Raw genomic sequence first — 19,879 nt, forward strand, 5'->3', positions numbered from 1 at the left:
ATTGCCGGAAGCCCGTCTGGTCCAGGCGTTTTCCCCAGCTTGGATCTCTTAATTGCCGTTTGAACTTCAAAAGCTGAAATCGGGTCATTTAACCCTTTATTTTGTTCACTAGTAATTTTGGGGAGGTTGCATGAGTTCAAATAATTGTTAATCTCATCTAGAGTTTCCCCTCCCTCTTTATAGAGTTTCGCAAAAAATGCTACAAAGCTATCTTCAATTTCTTTAGGATTAGTTATTATCTTATCGTCTATTTTTATCTTATTGATTATCCTTTCACTCTGTTGTTTTTTTAGTTTCCATGCTAGAAGTCTACCCGGTTTATTAGCAAATTCAAAATTTTTCTGCTTCATTAATTTTATTTTCCATTCAATCTCTTCATTTATAATCATAGTATACTGGGATTGGAGCAATTTAATATTTCTTTTGATATCCCTGTCCTCTGGCTTATTATAAAGTTCTCTTTCCTTCAAACTGATTTCGTTTAGAATTTCCTGTTTCTTCTTTTCCTTTTGTCTTTTCTGAATTATATTTTCTTTTATGAAAAAGCCTCTAAGGACTGCCTTACTTGCATCCCATACTGTCCTGATATCCGTTCCTTTGTCTAAATTGAATTCAAAAAATTCTTTCAATGTCTTTTTAGCTCTTTCAGTTATTTTTTCATCGTTTAAAAGAGTTTCATTTAGTCTCCACCTTACCTGTCTTTTATCCTTCCCTTGAAGCCAAACATACACTGCGTTATGGTCCGATATAGTTTTAGAGTGGATCTCAGCTTTTGATATTTTTAGCGTTAATTCTTTAGATAACCATATTGCATCTATTCTTCCCGCAGAACTATTAGGATCCGAAAAGTAAGTATATTCTCTCTCATTGGGGTGCCGCACTCTCCAGGTATCATTGAGATTCAACATCTCAATTAGTTCAAAAAAGGGCGTTGGTAATTTCGCTTGTTTATTTCCTAAGGATTTTTTTGTTCTATCGATTTCCGGTGTAGTCACACCGTTCAAATCCCCCATCAAAATTATTTTCTCTCCCACATAATCTACCAATCTCGTAAGTAGAGATTGATAGAATTCTTTCTTTTTCGTATTTGGAGCATAAATGCCTGCCACAATTATCTTTTCACCCTGTACGTTTATTTCTATTATTACTATTCTTCCATCAGAATCTTTATACCTTAATTTTGGTTCTAATTGGGGTCTCGCATAAATTACTACGCCTCTTTTTTTAACTTTATCAGAGGATATAAATTCCGATCCTAACTTTCTGTTAACAAGGACCCTTGTATGCTTTTGCGTAACGTGTGTTTCCTGCAAGCAGATCAAGTCTAGTTTTTGCCTTAGTAAGATATGTTCCGTTCTGTTTCTCTTAGCCTTATCGTTAAGCCCATTCACATTCCAGGTTAATATTTTTAGATTCATTTTGACCTTTATTAATTTTCAATTCAGTAATCTGTTTCAAATTTAAGAAGTTGGTATTCCAGATAAAAATTGCCCCAATTAGAAAAAGGGGGGAAAATTAAGTAAAAGAGCACTGGCAAGGTATTCAGATGAGGAAAAGATCAGTGCTTTAACACAATTCCGTTCCTAGGTTCCCTCAGACTCCTCATTCGTTTCTGCTTCTTCTTCCGCCCCTCCACCTGTATATTTAGAACCTCCTATTTGCTTCCTATAAGTTCTCCAAAATTTGTCTGCATCGTCCCATGATGTAAACCTTCGTCTCTTTCCTTTGAAGAAAAAGGAAATGCCCTCTGGAAATTCCCACTTATGTGTTATTGATTTCGCCCTTAACGCCTCCACCAATGGTTTATAGATGTCTCTTTTTCTAAGTAATCTGGTTGGAATTATTTTGTGTATAATGATGTCATTCTCATCTATTCTGAGTTTGTTTTTACTGCAAGTCTGTAATATTCTGTCTCTAATATCCATTGTTACGAAAGACACCAAACAGTCCCCTGGCCATTTGTTCATTCTTATCTCTCTCCCGATCTCTTGCTGATCAGCTGCTGAGCGGGTCCTTTCAACACTCCCTTTTCTCTTTGTAAAATAAAAAGCATGATCCTCTTTTGGCCCCTGGGCAATTCAGCTCCAGGGACCACCATTCGCTCCATAAGACGCACAGGCATTTCCCCTTACTTTTTAGGAGGAAAAAAGTGCGTCTTATGGAGCAAAAAATACGGTAATAAGACCTCCCCCACCCTCATGTTGCTGCTGTAGTCAAGTTATCCGTAACTCCATTTCAATTTTTAAAAACCCAAGACACCAAGAGACTGTATAACACTGCATTACACACTCTAAACTGCTGTTCCCCCCTGTGATATGGGTTTGTTTGCATTAGCACTTTATTTAGTTTAATATGCTCGGGTTGTGTGTTTTGCATGAAATGAAGCATGTTGGAAAGACATGAATTCCTGTCTTTGCTTCTAACTTTTGGCCAGACATGTTACTGGCCACTCACAGTGGACTAAATACTAAAAAAGTGAAGTTTCCAGTTGTTTTCTGTAGGCAACAGTCACTTCTTTCCAAGGAAAGATTTTAGAAAGGACTTAAGAATTAATCAGGAAGTCTCTTTGTTGTCTGAATCCAGAAAAAATATATCTAAAGTCACACATGCTCCAGAGAAGATCCAAAAGCACTTTCAAAACCCACCAGGAAGTCTCTTCAGTGTTTGGAAAAGGGCCTTCCTGGTTCATTTTGGGGGCAATCTTTGTTTTCCCTGATGTTAATGTGTGTTTCTCTGTAGCACTTGTCAGTCATAATACTCACACTGTCTTGTCAGACTACTCACACTGAAAGGTTGTTGTTGTTGTTCAGTCGTTCAGTCGTGTCCGAATCTTCATGACCCCATGGACCAGAGCACGCCTATCCTTCACTGCCTCTCGCAGTTTGGCCAAACTCATGTTAGTAGCTTCGAGAACACTGTCCAACCATCTCATCCTCTGTCGTCCCCTTCTCCTTGTGCCCTCCATCTTTCCCAACATCAGGGTCTTTTCTAGGGAGTCTTCTCTTCTCATGAGGTGGCCAAAGTACTGGAGCCTCAACTTCAGGATCCACTGAAAGGTGGTAGGACACTAATTACTCAGAAAAAATAGTGCTTGCACATTTTGCTTTATATCTGTTTCCCTGCAAGGCACAACTATATTTTCCATTGTTGGGGCTCTCTTCTTGCCCTGGACCTAATACAGCAGTACCCACTGCACTTATTATTGGTGGGCCTGTACATAGGAAATCACAGTAAACTAGTGTACACTAAGAGTTGAGCTGCTGGGTATAAACATGGTTTAGGCTCTATAGCATTGCATGTGTTTCACAAGCAGCTTATGATAACCCAGTGAAATGTTTTGACTTTGGCTTTGAAGAATTCTCTCCCACCTCAGAGTTATATCAGAAATTGGTTTTCAGACTCCCTTGTGTGATGCTGAGCAGAGGTAGTGGCTGCTTTTTTGTGACAAACCCATTGAAATATTATTGGAACTAGTTTCTCACTTCCTTGGACCCTGGTTGTGGCACTCTCTTGTGCTTTTCTAAAGAACTTAGCAACTAGTATCTTGTATCTCCACTCACAATTCAACCATTGGATTTAAGATTTAGCCCCATTAGCTTTAATAGCATTGGCAGTCGCAACCAAAACAGTTGTTCTGGCACAGCTCTCTGTGACTGTGATGTAATGGTGCTGCAGAGTAATGCCCTGTTGCTCTTTGGCCTCTGGTAGCCAATGGTATACCATTTTGTATGCATTTATGAATATATCATAGGAAATCTTATACAAATGCTGACTTCAAAAGAACTTGAGCAGTAGTGTGAGGTGGGAAATATCCAAAAACTGATTCCCCACTGCCACCACTGCTTTATATTTTCATTGGAAAATTTTCCTTTGATAAGTTCATTGGTAAGGATGAATGGATGCAAATTACAAATAACAGTATTAGGCAAGCTTCACAGTGTCACAAGTTTTGTTTTCTAAAAACAAGTAAAATAAACATGCTAAATCAGGTCACCTCTAAGGCATTAAAACATTTTCTGATGCAAATTATTCTTTGCTTATGAAAATGTTTCAGTTCAAAATTTTCTGGAAAACCCACACCCCTGCATTTGGCCCTCTTGTTTGTCCCTTGTATGACAGACAGGATTTGTTTGTGTTGATTATTTAGGACTATAATCCTATGCACATGTCACTAACTTGGGAGTAAGTCCCACTGAACTTGGTGAAACATACTTCTGAATAAAGATTGTACTTTAAGACTTGCATGTGAAAATTTCATTAGGAACAGCCTGTTCATTGGCTTAAACCAGAGTGATTAAGGTTAAATGAATTGTCAATCAGGCTCTTGGTTGTGCAGTGCAATAAGGTTTTAGTGGGTTGTTGACAAATGCAGCCTGTACAGCGTTTTGGGGACATTCTTCATTGCATATTTTAGCTATAATTTCAAGTAACACTCAAGTTTCACTATGTGAGGAATGACATAGGGTTGTATCCAGCTAAGATTTACTTAGAGTGCTTCTATTAGAATTAACCTAAACTGGTCATGCCCATTAGATCTAACATTGGATATAACCTTTAATTTTCATTGTTTAAAATAGTGATGTATTTCTGTGTCAACTCTGAACATCTTTTAAGTTTAGCCTCTGTAAAATGGGGACATTGTAAAGCACCACATAGCAAGATTTTATGCCTTGTTTGTGGTAAAGTTAAAGGACCCATGGACAGTTAAGTCCAGTCGAATTCAACTTTAGGGTGCAGCACTCACCTCTGCTTTCAGGCCAAGGGAGCCAGCATTTGTCCGCATCATGTGGCCAGCATGACTAAACCGTTTCTGGCGCAACGAAACACTGTGACGGAAACCAGAGCACACGGAAATGCCACTTACCTTCCTGCCACAGTAGTACCTATTTTTCTACTTGCACTGGTATGGTTTCAAACTGCTAGGTTGGCAGGAGCTGGGACAGAGCAACGGGAGCTCACCCCATTGTGTGGATTCAAACTGCCAACCTTGCAATAGGCAAGCCCAAGATGCTTGATGGTTTTAGACCATAGTGCCACCCGCATCCCTCTGTTGTTTGTTGTTACCCTCACTGGAAAGGGTAAAGCTAACATTGCAATGTAGGGATCCCTATTTACTCAGCTTGGGTTTATTGATTATTTGTGAAGGTTTGTATAAGTATTGGTTTATGAAATCATGGTATAAAATGTAGCATGGCAGAATGCAAGTGTGTGTGTGTGTAGTGGATTCTTATTTCTGTGTGATCAGACATGTCAAACTGCAGTAAGTCAGTTATCAAAACTGCAAAATTAGTGTCGAGAATTATTCAGGAAAGTACTAAATAATTCAAAGTGTCTGTTCATGGTACAGTACACCTTTGATATTATGATTAAACAAATAGACTAGTAATAAAAGCATTAGGGAGTCGTACCATTCATGATTGTTAGTGTGTTTCCATGGAAGCTTGGGAGGGTAGATGTTTGTATATCCTGGGTGTGACAGTGCTTAACGTAGCATAAGTGATCATGCATAATCTGCCTTTATGGCAAACATTCCTTGCTTTGCTTACATACAGTTTATAGAGTTCTTCTAAATTAAGCCTTGCTGACTAAAAATGTTGAGGAATGTGATGAAGGTATTTTTAAAAGTACATGCTTATTCTTCCACACCATTATATCTTATATGAAATCAGTTGATGAGGCTCATTTGACAGCTACAAGGAACTGAACCTTTAGTGTCATTGCACCATTCCAGTGGAATGCTCCGCCATGGAGATTCATCAGGCATATTTTGTTTCAACTTTTAAACACCTGCTGTGAAAACTTTTCTATTTTGTCACACCTATACATGCATGTATATATTATACATACTTTTATTTGTATGCTGCCTTTCCATAATTCAAACCATGCTCAAGGCAGCTTACAACATAAAATATGTTTTAACAGAAGTAGTCCTAAACAATAAATTTCAACATTAAAAAAACAAAAACCAGACCGAACAATTTCCACATAAATCACAACAAAATCCAAAATAAAGATTTTAAAAAACCACAGTTATAACCCCCTCCCCAAAATACCCCAGCACCCCAGGCAATTAAGAATACAGTGAACCCATTATTTACATGAGGGTTTGGTTCTGGGGGTGCACACACAGAAGCAAATGCATGTAAAGCCAGGAACCCCCTGAACCATCCCTATTTGTCCAGAGTGGGTCTTGCCCTTCACCTTACTTACTGGCCTCTGGGAAGGAGGTACAAGGGTTCAGAGTGTCCTAGGGCCCTTACATGACTTTCCTAGAGCGCAGTAAGCAAGGTAGGGGGCTTAAAAAGCTCTCCTTGCTGTGGGTTCCACTCACGTTTATTTATTTGGTTTTGGGTCAGGTGTGTAAGTGGTGGGACCACCGTACAGCTTTCCCTGATAGTTACCTGATTTCTGATTTTAACTTTTTTATATTTATTATTTTTATTTTTATTATTTTATGTCTAGTTGTGAACTGTTCTGATTTTTTTAAATGAATGAGCAGTATATAATTAGCAGATGTTGGGTCAGTAAAACTGTTTGTGAGATTCTGAAATGCAAAATCTCTAGGGCTGCTGATAGATTGCCTCAGTCTTTGCAAATGTCTTGTGGTTTAAAGTGAACACATGTAGCTATTGAATCTGAATTCATCTCTTTCAGGGATATCCTCATAACAAATCTGGGTGCATCCATCAACTATGGTGAACTTTGTGATGAAGTTAGAGAGATGTGCAATTTACAACAGGAACAACCAATTACCCTTAAGTGGATTGATAATGAAGGTATTTCAGACTCATGTAAATATGCTTCTGCAAATATTTCTCTGATGCATTTTACAGCACAGTTAATTAGCTGGGTGTGATGGAGATACTAAATAGGTAACTTTTAATATTGAATCATTGACGGTTTTCAAATTTTCACTTAAGAGATATCAAGGGATATATATTTTAATAAAGCCCAGATAATCAGGCATGTATTGCAGCTTGCTCCAATCCATTCTGAAAATGTTGTGTTATGTACTCTCTAATTCTGATGCTTGAAGCATAACCTTCCTTTATAAATGTGGGTGTGATTCTTCCTGACATAGGTACTGTGCACAGAAGGATTTGCATACAGCCAAGCACAATTTCTCCCCATCCCCCCAGTATCTGTGTAGGCATCAGGTTATTATGGGGCAGAGGAGGTCTGTGGATGCCTCTCATACCTTTGCTGGAAATGTAAGCCCCTTTCTTTTGAATGCCTGATACAGTGTGATTGTACTAGAGGTAGGTGTTGTTCTGCCCTACGGCATGTTTGGGAAACTTGCCCTCTAGATGTTGCTGGATTAGAGCTCCTTTTATCCCTAACCCTTGCTCATGCTGACTGGAGCTGGTGGGTGTTGGGAGTCCAACAACATCTGAAGGGCCACAGCTCATCACCACTGCTCTATGGGGATTCCTTTTAAGGAGGTGTGCTTGTGTGGAGAAGGATCATACCCATTGACTACCTTAATATGCCACACTTAACTAATGCAGTGTTCATTTTTATTTTAAATGCATTCTACCAGATTGTTTGTTATTGCTCAGGTTTCTGTTCTTTAATTGTTTAGCAATACCCACATAAACTAGAAACAGATCAGTGATTATACAATTGCAATGTGTGTTTCCTAATATGAACTTCAAGAGTGTGTATTGCTTAATAGACAAAACTTCTCTAGATCCTTTTATAGACCACTCACATCATTTCATAGACACTTCTTGTTTCGCAGAAATTCTTGAATTAATTTATACCAAGGCAAGTAAATGTGGACGTGAAATTGTAAAAAGATTTGTTGTAGCCACTGAAAATAGGGGTCTCTGTAGACAAGCTCTGTTAGCTAGACTTCAGATACTGAGAGGAACATACCTCTTCCAGATTCTGTGTGTACAATAATGACTCAGTTGTGTGCGCTTTGTTTGTACTTGCTTTCAAGAGGATGCTTCAGCGATACCATGCAGAAACTTGATATGTTCTAATTGAGTGTAATTTGTTTGCATAGGACACGTGAGTTGAGAACTGTAGCAGTTCTAGGGTCTTTCCTTCAGATCTGTAAATATTCTCCAGACTTCTAGTGTATTATTTAATACTTAAATCTTCAGGCAGCTGCATCAGGTACTGCAAGTGTGACTACTGCTACTGAATTGATATATGATGGATTGATAGGAGAGGTATCCCAAGTGACATGCCATTAAAAGCATGAACATAGCACTTAATGCAAGGTGAATCATTCCCATACTTGCTTTTGAGTTTAGTTTTTGTGTGTGCTCCTATTTTTCTGTCATTGAGTACATTTAAAGAATATTGGAAGATGTCATGCTTTAAAGGCGTATCATTCTTCTGATGTTTTTTGTTTCCTACTCCCAGTAAACTTGAAAAAGCTTTGAAATACTGAGGCATCCATTAAATGGAGTGAGCCTGTTTCCCAGATGTATTCAAGTGGAGAGTGACTGTGAAGGGGGCTTGTCAACCCATCTTGCTTTTTAAGCATGCAGAAGTTCCATCAGGTGACTTTACCCCCATTTTAAAAACTGAAAGACCACTGGCAAGGGCTGCATGAAAGTTGTGTCAACAGTAAGCTTGCTGAGTTGAAAGCAGTTTTTACGGTGAGCATATGTGTCACTTAAGCTAAGAAAGGCAGCTCTCATGGCCTAGTTACGGATCCAACATGAAGTCTCTACCTTTCACTATTTACTGAAGGAGAGAACCCACCCATGTACATATCTTGTACAAGTGTTGCTGTAATATCCATGATTCTCGAATGAAATATGGGCTTGTCTACAGACCAACTTTGTTGCTCTGAACTTAGCTGTTCTGGCCCTTTAATGCGGATCTCAGGTTCCTGAGCTTTCTTGACTGACACTCTTCTTTTTAAGTCTGTTGGAATTAGAAAAAGACAAGTCTGGGAAAAGAACTCTCCTGTATTTGCAATAATACCGGTGTGTGATGCAATGTGACATGTGTGGGGTAACTGTGCCATAATCTTCAATATACTTAACGAAAGATTCCTGCACTGCAGAGCCCTGTATAATTGCTATCTGAAATCAGAGATCTTTCCTTGACTATCTGAAAGGAAGAAATTTTCTTCAACAATAAAATCAGAACATTTCTTAGGGCTTTTGCTTATCGGTCTCTAATATCAAGGGTATATCACTTGATATTCCTGTAGCAGTGTTCAACTTGCTACAGGAAAATATGATAGAGTATTCCCTTATTGTTCGTATTGTATATTTTGGCACATTTCAGGCAAGGATATGTTAGGTGGTCAATAGGATGCCTTGAGCAAGTCACAGTGGTTCATTTCACATATCTGCAGTGTGCTCTGTATGGGGCTTCCCATGTGCTTGACCCAGAAACAGCAGTTAGTGTGGAATGTTGCAGCACAGTTGCTGACAGGAGTAAGACCCTGTCATCACATAACACTTCTGCTCAGATACCTGCACTGGTTGCCTTTTTGTTACTTGGCCAAGTTCAAGGTGTTACTATTGGTATTTAAAATTCTTAATACCTTGGGACCAGTTTACTTGTGGAGTCTCCTTTCCCATATGTGCCCATTCAGTTTCTTTGATCTGTGGGACTGACACTGTTACAGGTGCCACAAAATACTCATTCTGAAGTTGTGAGAAATTTACTTTTTAAATTGGCAACATCTGCACTTTGGAATTCCCTGCCTGTTGACACCAGGCAGGCGCCCTCACTGTACTCTTTTTGGTGCCTGATTAAAACATTTTTGTTTTGGTTAGCCAATCCAGACACATAGATGTTGGCACGTTTTCATCTTTTTATTTGTTTTGGCTGCTTTTCCAGTAACCTGAATATTTGTTGTAAACCACTTAGAGGTTTTATTACAATCAATGGATAAATTAAATTTTGTTAGATAAAAATTACAATGTACGTGGAGGTTGGTTCCCTTCCTCTCCTTCCCCAGTGGGAGCAACAAGCCACAGTCCCTGGCTTGGCATTAGATGTGAACTGGAGATGGCAGTATGTTTCACTTCCAACAAACAATGATTGGTAAACCAAGAACAAAGTTTAGCTTCACATTGTGGTTCGCTGCTCTCCAAACAAGCTCAGTGCTGGAGCTGAGTGTAATGCTTCACCAAGAATGATGGTTTGTTGCTCCTGCTACAGAAGGAACAAAGCAGGAGTGATCTCCTCATTCATTGTAAGCTGTTTACTATGCTTTCCTGCCACATGTGAATGCTGCCACTCTTGCTATCTCTGCATATCCTGATCTCCTGGGAGGAAGGAATATCCATGTGACGATAGGAAAATACTTTGCAGTGTTATGCACTTGGATTTCAGTTAACCTTTTAAAATTATTGTAGAAGCTGTCTATTAAGACAAGGATCAAGAGGTTAAAAGTAAAGCAACCATATTGAAAAAAACGAATGTACATCTTCAGCTGAACAGTTCTTAACTACTGTCATTTTTATCAGTTTGTTCAAGGATGTCAAGAACTACATGTCCTTCCACATCAGAAAGAAGCATTATTACACCTAAAGGACACGTTTTAGTCAAGCTAAAGCACTCAAGGAGGGGACCGAGCAGAGCCATTGAGGCACGTGACCTGGGCAGAGTCCAAAGGACCACATAGACAGGCCTCAGGGCAGCATTTGATCCTCAGCCTGAGGTTCCCAAGCCTTGATCTGCACTTCATGGATACTAATTTATTGAATAAGAATTCTGTACAGTTTTAGAACTCTTAGGAAGAACTTAAAAAATATTTTCTTTCAGTGATGCCAACTGAAGAGCCCAGCTCCTAGGGGTGGAAGTGCCTTTGGTCCCCTCAATATCTGCTGTCAAGAAGCCAGCCCCACTCAACATTGTGTGGATGGAGGAGGCGGAGTGCAGCATGGTTCAGTGGCTGGCTCATCCTGAGTGCAAGAGAGGAAGCCACTCTGTGCTGGGCCTTCTTCTGATGATACGATGTCACACATGTGTGGCGTGCACTCCCCCCACCCCAAAATCTTGGGCACAAGATGGCGCTTCTGGAAGAGCCTGTTGATTGTGGCTTCCTTAGGGTGTCCTGTGATGATTCTTAGTCAAAAAGAAGCAAATTCTTAAGTTAATGGAGAAAACTTTTTTTAAAAAAATTTCCTGATTACCAGTTACAGGCATTTTAATGTATTCCTGTTGTGTGCTAGAACTCAAACACTTGAGGCCAGGTATTTATATTGGTGGGCAGGATCCTTCTACCCTCCACAGGCTAACTTTGATAGGTGGGTGGGACTGCCCACCTGTCAAATCTCCTGCTTGCTATAATGGCATCAGATGACTGAAACCTGTCAGAGGTTCAAAGGGGAATGCTGTAACCATTGTTTTGCTGTTTGTTGATATGAGTGTGCCTTCAGAGGCTTGCTTCATTAGCGCAAAGCAGTTTTCATTGGACCGGCTTGCTGAAATGGCAGGGGAAAGCTTGGTTTTAGCATGCAGTTCTGAAGCAAAGGGCCTTGGTGCACTTAAAATGAAAGGTTGGTGTAAGTTATCATTAGTTACTATTCAATTGTTGATTGTATTGAATCCCTGTATTCAAATATAATCTTAAAATGGTGTGTAGGAGGGGATCAGATACAATTAGATTAGCCTCTGTAAGGTGCTATACTGGTTTTAGGTTGTGCCTATGCTTGCTAGGCTGAAGGAATACATAATAGCTGATCCTGTTCTTTAAAATCCAGGAATTACCTTAACCTTCCTCCAGACTTGTTACATAGTATGGGCACCTGAATGTTACCATTCTGACTAATCTTGGTAGCCAGCCATTATTTTGTATTTAGCCCACTGTGTAATCCAGTCCCATCATAATATTGTAATCATATTATCTGCATTCTAAGAATTGTAATACAAATTGAGTAAATGTCTTGGGGGAGGATGGACCTGATGTAGTCAAATTATAGCACTTCCTACCACCTATTCCCAACTACAAGCATTGATTCCTCATCAACTCCTTGAAAGATTCTATCAATGGTGTCTCCGAAAATTTTTACACATCACTTGGGAAGAAAGGCGAACTAATGTCAGTTTACTGGAAGATGCAAAGATCACAAGTGTCGAAGCAATGATTCTTCATCAACTTCATTGGATTGGTCATATTGTTTGGATGTCTGATTATTGTCTTCCAAAGCAACTACCGGTACTCTATTCCCAACTTAAGAATGGAAAGCAAAATACCAGTGGTCAACAAAAGAGGTTTAAAGATGCTCTCAAGGCAAATCTTTTTTAAAATGTAAGTATAAGCACTGATAACTGGGAAACACTGGCCTGCAAGTGCTCCAATTGGAGAACATTCTTTACCAAGGTGTTGTGGACTTTGAAGAAGCACAAACCCAGGGTGAAAAGGAAGAACGAGCTAAGAGGAAGGCACCTTTGGCAAACCCTCACTTTGATCAACTCCCACCCAGAAACCTATGTCTCCACTGTAGAAGGACTTGTGGATCCAGAATTGGCCTCCACCGTCACTTGCAGACTCACTGTTAAAACTGTTTTCATGGAAGACAATGTTACTTGGCTTTGAATGAATGATCACCAAAGAAGAAGAATCCTATGCACACTTATCTGTGAATAAGCTCTACTGAACTATGTTCTGAGTAGACATGCATAGGAAGAGTTTGCACACATGGAGGATTTGCTTTACAAAGGTTCTCCTGCCCCTTGTAATGCAGCCTTTTTATTTATATTATTTCTATTATATATTTTATTTCTATAATATTATTTATATTTCGAAAGCTTGCTCTGTTCTTAGGTTTTAAAGTACTAGATGGAGATGGACCATGTCAAAGGGAGAAGAGTATGCAGCTTTGCCCTGTGGGATTCCCCCTCCCCCCAACCTCATGCATTTTTGCTGTAGTCTTTTATTGCTGTTACAATTTAGACTAAGCAAACACCTTCATTTCTAACGTTGTAAACGATGAACTTAGGAGGGTCTCTCTCTCTTCCAATAAAGCTGAAATCAGTCATGACCTTGCCTTCTCCCCTTCTGTTTTCAGTCTGGAGCTAGCAAGGATTCCATTATAGCACAGATAATTGGCCCTAGACTTCAGAGTGACTTGCTCAACTTCTGCATCTCCGCACCTTATAATTTGTGCTAATGATCCATATATTTGGAGGAGCTGAAGCTCTTCTGAGCCTTATCCTTATTGCCAGATTTTGGATGGGCACCACCATGGCAAGTGGATTTCTGGAAACTTTGTGCAACTAATATGCCTATGGCAAGAATACCAAAGCACTATACCTGATATTCCAGATGTGTAAGTAGACCCATCCCTTTCCAAAAGGGATGGAGATTATCTGGAGAAGTACAGGTGTGAGAAGCTACTCTTACAAAAACCATTTGACCACACCTGCCAAGTGCATGTGCAAGTACTTTGCCATGGGCCTCTCTGAATCCTGCCTTTGTAGAGGGATCAATTTATTTCAGCAAAATCATGAACTTCTTGTCACTGCTTGGTTTTGCTGAGATACTGAATTAATCTATGTTTGGCATCAAATATTCCAACCTACACTCCTGACATTTCAAACAAAACCATGAATTGTAGAGCCATGTAAATTTGGTTACTTATTCCTCCTTGTTCTCATTCTCTTTCTCTTTTGGTAGGTGATCCATGTACCATATCATCTCAGATGGAACTGGAAGAAGCATTCCGTTTGTACTGTCAGCATAGAGATGAAGGGCTCATTATTCATGGTAAGTGATGGTGCTGCCTGAAAAAATCTGTTAAACTTTAAACAGCGATTTTACATACCTTTTTGTATGGTATCCTCTTAGCAGTCAGTTTTACTATCTGAAGCTTTTGACAAAAAGTCTGGCTGTGCTCTTCTTTTCTGTCTCCTTTTGGAAAGATTATGTAATGCAAGAGTGTTGTTGCTTAAATCTTTCTAGTCCTGGATATGATCCTATCCCCTCCCAGCATCTTTCTGTTCCCATATATGATCTTATCTCTCACCACTCTCCAAGCATGTACATGTCTTTCTGTACAAAAAAAAATAAAACTCCAATATGTGCATGTAATGCTCTCCATCTTGAAATAACCCTGTCTAAACATAGCTGGGATTATTTAATTTCCATACCACTTAATATATTAAAATATCTCGAAGTGGTGTATAAAAAACTATTAAATTCATATGAATTGGCCCCAGTATCCCCTGTTGCCTGTGTCTGCCAGCCTTGATGTTGTTTTGATGTGCAAGCTCATCCGTCTCATGTTTCAGTTTTCCCCTCTTCTACATTTGTGCTTCAAAAAGCACTCTCTTTATCTAGTACTCTTCATCCTATAAATCACTTCTTAGCACCTATTGCTTCTGCAAACATTTCCTAGGTCACCACAGTCTTTTTTTCCCCTTCTGCACTGACTGGATCATCATCTATGCCATTTGAAACACTGTTGTCCTCTGCAGCTTTGTCCTAAACAATATATTTTCAAGACACTGCCCTGCCCTTGTATTCTTCAATTGTGGAAGTAATATATCATTATTGCTTTTGGATAAAACAGTGAATGGCTAAAAATGTAATTCATTAAGACATAAATATATACTTTGTTTTATTGCAGTTTTTCCCAGTGTTCCAGAAAAGCCAGGCATGCCATGTCCAGGAGAAGACCGTAAGTACTTGAATGTGGTGGTTCATTCTTTTGTGTGTGTGTGTTTGCATTACAGTATAAAATACCATCTTATCATTGAAAATATTTTTGTTATGAAAAGCATGTTTGTGTCCTTCAGTATGCTTGTGATGTACTGTGAAGTGTGTATGGAGGTACTTAATTTATTCCACTCATTATCACATTAATAAGTGGTAATACTTTCAGCATAGGTGAAAAGGATAAATTTATTGGCTGTTACATAAAATTGTTTAGTAGTTGAGCAGCATTTAAGCTGATAGTTCTTTATGCACTCATCCTTCTACTTCTAATGTTGTGAAAGTATTAGAATAGTATTTTATGAGAAGAAGTTGGGCCAGAGTTTCAGATAGACGTATTAATGCAAGGCCCTTGGGTACCTTACTTTTCCAAGTGTGGGTGGTATTATGCAAATAGATGCTGAAAGTGTCAGACTTAAGAAGGCTAGTGAGGTCCGTAGACTATTAATCTTCTGGTGCTGAAATACTGCAGTTAGTTGGTTGGATCCAGACTCAGTTAGTTGCATTTCATTCCCACTGAAATCAGTAAGCACTTAAAGCCTGTCCAACTTGTCTCATGGATTTCAGTAAAACCTTAGTTTCATGAACTGGATCCAACCAATTTTATCAAACTAGTCAACTCATGGAAACAGTTGCAACTAATTTGTGTAAACTGCAGAAGACACTACTGAAGATAATGTTAAATATCCATATTTAGGGGTGTCTGCATGTCACATTGTTGCATGATATCTGTATTTTAAAGTACAAAAAAATTGCACATAGCATCCCAAAGTTTGTAAATATTTAGTCTACATCCAAATAAGCACATGACTAGTTCCTTGAACCTGAGGGAGATTAGGACTTGTGCTTCTAAAAAGAGCAGACCCTGTTGCTAAAAGACATCAGAAGAAATTTGTAAAACATTTGTGACATGGCATTGTTGAGGAGGGCCTGCTGTTCAGGAGTGGGTGGTAGTTTTTAAAAACCTTGAGCTACTTTATGTGTTTACCCATAAAAACAAAAACAAAATGACACAATTAGAGGCTATCTGCAAGCCACAATTTGAGGCAAAGTTATATATTTTATTGGACCAACCACTGTGTAACTGAAGTCTTCCTTGGCAGGTAAATAAGGCATGTCTGTAAGTTCCCAGTATATGATCTGAAGGTACATAAGACCACCACTTTGCTGAAGCTAAGCAGGTCTGGTCAGTACCATGGAACCAAATGCACACTGTCTTGGGTTCCATGGTGGAAGAAAGATGGGATATAAAATGTCAGGGATATATAATGTCAGGAAATAAAAGTTTTTGTATTCAGAAGTCTGGATATCCCTTTATTCATTCATCTGCTGATATTGGTTCAATAAAATATATCTCCTTAACATTTTTTATTAGTCTGCCTGCCCACGTGTTTGTGTTAGTAAACTGTGGACTAAAAGGGGTATTTGTGTGTGGAGCTCAACTTCTATGAAGCTTCCCTCCCTCCTCCTGGAGGTTATTCCTGCCACAAGCTATGTTTATAACCCTCTTCTGTGGGATCGACATTAATAATAACAGAGAATTCTGGAAAGCAAGCAATTAGTCCTAGATCTACTGTTGCTATAACAGAGCAGTTTTTTTGGACCATCTAACAAAATTAAAACATACAGGTACCTTATGTGCCCAGGTCCTTAGGCATGCCTAAAGCAGCATTTGAACAGCAGAACCCCTAATTCCCTTGAGTTTCAAAAGCAGACTACAGTTTATGTGTGAGGGGAGGGGAGAATTACACATTCAGAGCCCCTTATAGGTATGCAGAAGTAGTTGTGCCGTTCCTGCTCTGTAGTGAATCAAAGCTAGAAAGGATAGAATCACTATACAGGTTTGGGATATTGAAAGAATCACATCCTGGAATTTACTTGAATAAACTCTAGTTGTCTCTTATAAACTGAGAACAAGGAAGATTTATTCCCTGCTATTTAGTTAAAGGAAAATCTTCAAAGCATCGTGGCAAGATTGCTCAATTTTCAATGACCTTAATAGAGTGAAACTAGAAATTGGTGTCAGAGAAATGCTTGGTGATCCGATTCAATCTGTGTCCTCACTGACCATTGGTATTATGCATTCTGCTTGATGAGGGTAGACCTAGGATCGATTCTCACAGCCCGTTTAGCATGTTAGCATGCAACTTGATGGTGCTTATTTCTGATAAGACTATTTCAACATATAATAAAAAGTAGATTATCAGTCCTTGAATTTGCCCTCCGAAATAAGAGGCTGCTAGTTCACTTAGTAAAATCTGATTTCATTTTTGCTTATAGGTAGGCAACATTTGAGCAGAAAACTGGAGGCTGAGGATGACAATGTCACTGAGACAGGGTTGGCGTGCTTTTAAACATTGAGGGTCATGCTAATATATCCTGAGATAGAAGATTGCAGTGAATTTGTGTACAAACCAAGATCTTAATAGTCGGTATATTGTACTAAAATGCCCTGAACTTTCCATTCAGCGTCTTGTTTTAATACCCTTTATGCATGGCACACCTTATGGTTTCTTAGGATAACAAATAAACGAGTTCAGAAAGCCAGGGAAACAGAACTATGTCCTTGCAGTGCAGATGGTGTACTTTGAGTTTTCATAGTAGTAATGCCTGGAAACCTATGACCACTTAGCTCAGAAATAAATGAAATCTCTCTGGGGCTTCTTTACAGGTCCCAGTCTCTTCCAACTATGGTAAATGAAATAGTACTAGCTGTTGAAAACAAACACATTTCTGCATATATTAATGATTACAAAAAGTGGCTTTTGAAAAGGCCCCTAGACCAAAGCCTAATGCTTCATAGTTTGGATATAGCCCTTCGATTCCCTCATTGAATAACTTTTCAAATGGGTACTTTTATTAGGGCAGCAGGTACTTTTGTGTCCATTGTTGTGTGAGGCCATGGTCTGAAAAGCGGCTTATAAATACTCTGAATAAATGAATAATAAAGACAGTTAGTTAGTAACCATAGAGGTCTTGATTTGACAGGCACATTTATAAATTATGGATCTGTATAGACTCGGTTGACCTAGTTCTTCACTGGTATGTAGAATGCTCACGCTACTGCTGTGTTAGTGGTCAGATTGAATCACACTTGAATTGTTTGAAAAGCCTGCCTAGTAGAATGCAGTTGGTGAGTGACTTCTTAGGATTTGTGTTGAGAACGCAGATATTATCTGTATTCTATAGGTATGGAACCTTACTGGAAACAAGGTGCGGAGAGAGCTGCCTATATTACTAAGCATTAAAGATGGCTAACAACCAATAAATGGTATTGGCTAGGATTAATTATTAACTGTTCAAACAACTGTGGCCTGTACTACACACTTGGACTATGCTCAAGTGTAAGCTATGCTTGTATATAAATTACCTGGTTTCAGTTAACGTCATTAGCAGCATTTTAAGTGTCTTTATATAGTCCTCTGTAAGATAAAGTTTTATATGAGAGATAATATAGTAAATGTCTGCTATATTTTTATTGATACATTTCTCAATGGAAATAAAGTTGAAACTTTAAAAATCTTTTATAAACATTGGTTTAATTGATTCTAAAATTCTCACTCATTCTTCTGTCTGGTGTTTACAGTGAGCCATATTTAAACTTCTATGCTGGAAAATTATTTTCAGGGATAAGTGAGAAATTTTAATTCTTTAATTCACTCAAAATATGCTGCCACTTAAATTAGCAATCTGTTTGTGCAGACTAATTTTCTACAATTGTACAAAAATATGGACTTTCTGGAATGAGTTGAATAGAGAGCAGTTGGACAAATTGTCGCTCCCCTCTGCCTTACGACTCTACATATTTCATATTACGTTATTTAAAAATAGGTTGATTTCTGGCCTTATTTTTTGAGTGTGAGCCTGCCTGTTTACATTTTTTGTTGCCACAAACTTTGGTGTGCATGAAAGCAGTAGTTGTTTCCTTAAATGCTTTTAACTTACTCTGATTTTTAGAGTAAACTTTAGAGATGGCTTTTTGCTTTGGTTCCATTTGAAAATAAGATGTGATAACTATATTTTCCTATGAGTAAAGCTTTGTATACTATTAATTCAACAGGGCTATTTTGCATCTGTTTCAAGCAGCCGTTCTAAATTGTGTTCCTGCAACATATTGGACTATATTTTGTTCAGAAGCTTAAATAAATATTTCAGGCTTATTTTATTTAATAATGTAATCAGACTTTCCTCCTATTCTTAGGAGAATCCCATCTGCAAATCACAACAATCTGATATAAAATAGGATTTCACCATTGCTCAGTCTCTGAACTCATAATGACCCTGTTTGTGTTCCCACCCCTTCACTTCCTTGTCTGAATTATCACGTGTGTGTAAATGCTATCTTTATTCCTTAATCAAAGGTCCTGGGTGTGACAACAGCAATTTCCTTAATCAGGACTGATACATATGCAGATCAAATAGGAATTCTGATCTGTGGAGTAAGGTTATAGAGTACTGGATCTCCTTAATGCAGGTTCATATGTGTTAAATTGATTCATGGATGTATAAAATGAAATGATCTCTCTTGGATGTCAAATGTGACCCGCTTGCCTTCAGGCCTAAGATGCATTTATCTGGGCTAAGTATTTAGGAAATAGTTAAAACCACATTATGAAAGGTGGTTGAGGCACTCTATATGAAAAAGCAAGTGAAGCCTTATCTACTGCTTTATTGACAAGAAACTGGCTCTGGGCTCTGTGGTGTTGGAGGAGTAACAGTGCAGCTTGATGTGGCTGCAGTATCATTTATTAAAAAACAATCTGTGGCTGGCAACTTTGAGTTTTGAATTGGCATTCAGCTTCTGATTCCTTGCCTATGGAGACCCGTAACAATACCTCTGTTGTAGCTGCTTGCTGTGGCCTCGTGAATGTATATTTATTAGGAAAGTCTCTGTCCATAATATTACAGGAATATTTGTTCTTTCTGTCATCGGCTCCTTGACATCCATGCCATGTTTTAGTTTGTGCCTCAGCTGCTAGCTACAGCCTCCCAAGGGAGCCAGTACCACCCGTGCCTGGATACATGAGGCAGAGATGTGAAAGAGAGAGAACAGGATAACCAGGCTTCCATTAAATATTTGTTCTTAATGTTCAGGCTGATTCTGCCTGTCGCCCTTTCTGGGTGTCTAGTCCTATTCAAACAGCAGCATCAGTGAAATAAGGGCAAGGGGAAGTCTCATTGCATGCCTACTGCATTGTAAAGCATAAAGAATTACATGCTGAGGAAGCAAAAGAATAA

The 19,879-nt window shown here is 38.8% G+C and overlaps 1 protein-coding gene across 4 annotated transcripts in view; it reads left to right on the top strand.

Annotated features, from left to right (window-relative positions):
* PRKCZ (protein kinase C zeta) overlaps nucleotides 1–19,879 on the top strand; it is a 98,440-nt gene that overhangs the window by 7,746 nt on the left and 70,815 nt on the right. For all 4 annotated transcript variants that reach the window (XR_004427116.1, XM_033156379.1, XM_033156380.1 and 1 more), the window contains exons 3-5: nucleotides 6,655–6,776; nucleotides 13,604–13,693; nucleotides 14,556–14,606. Coding sequence is in view for 3 of the 4 variants with exons in the window: in XM_033156379.1 (XP_033012270.1) it covers nucleotides 6,655–6,776; nucleotides 13,604–13,693; nucleotides 14,556–14,606 (263 nt within the window). In the remaining variant the exon portion in view is untranslated. The remainder of the gene's footprint in view (nucleotides 1–6,654; nucleotides 6,777–13,603; nucleotides 13,694–14,555; nucleotides 14,607–19,879) is intronic.

Source organism: Lacerta agilis, chromosome 8 (genome assembly GCF_009819535.1).
Source record: "Lacerta agilis isolate rLacAgi1 chromosome 8, rLacAgi1.pri, whole genome shotgun sequence".
In the NCBI taxonomy this organism is placed as follows: domain Eukaryota; kingdom Metazoa; phylum Chordata; class Lepidosauria; order Squamata; family Lacertidae; genus Lacerta; species Lacerta agilis.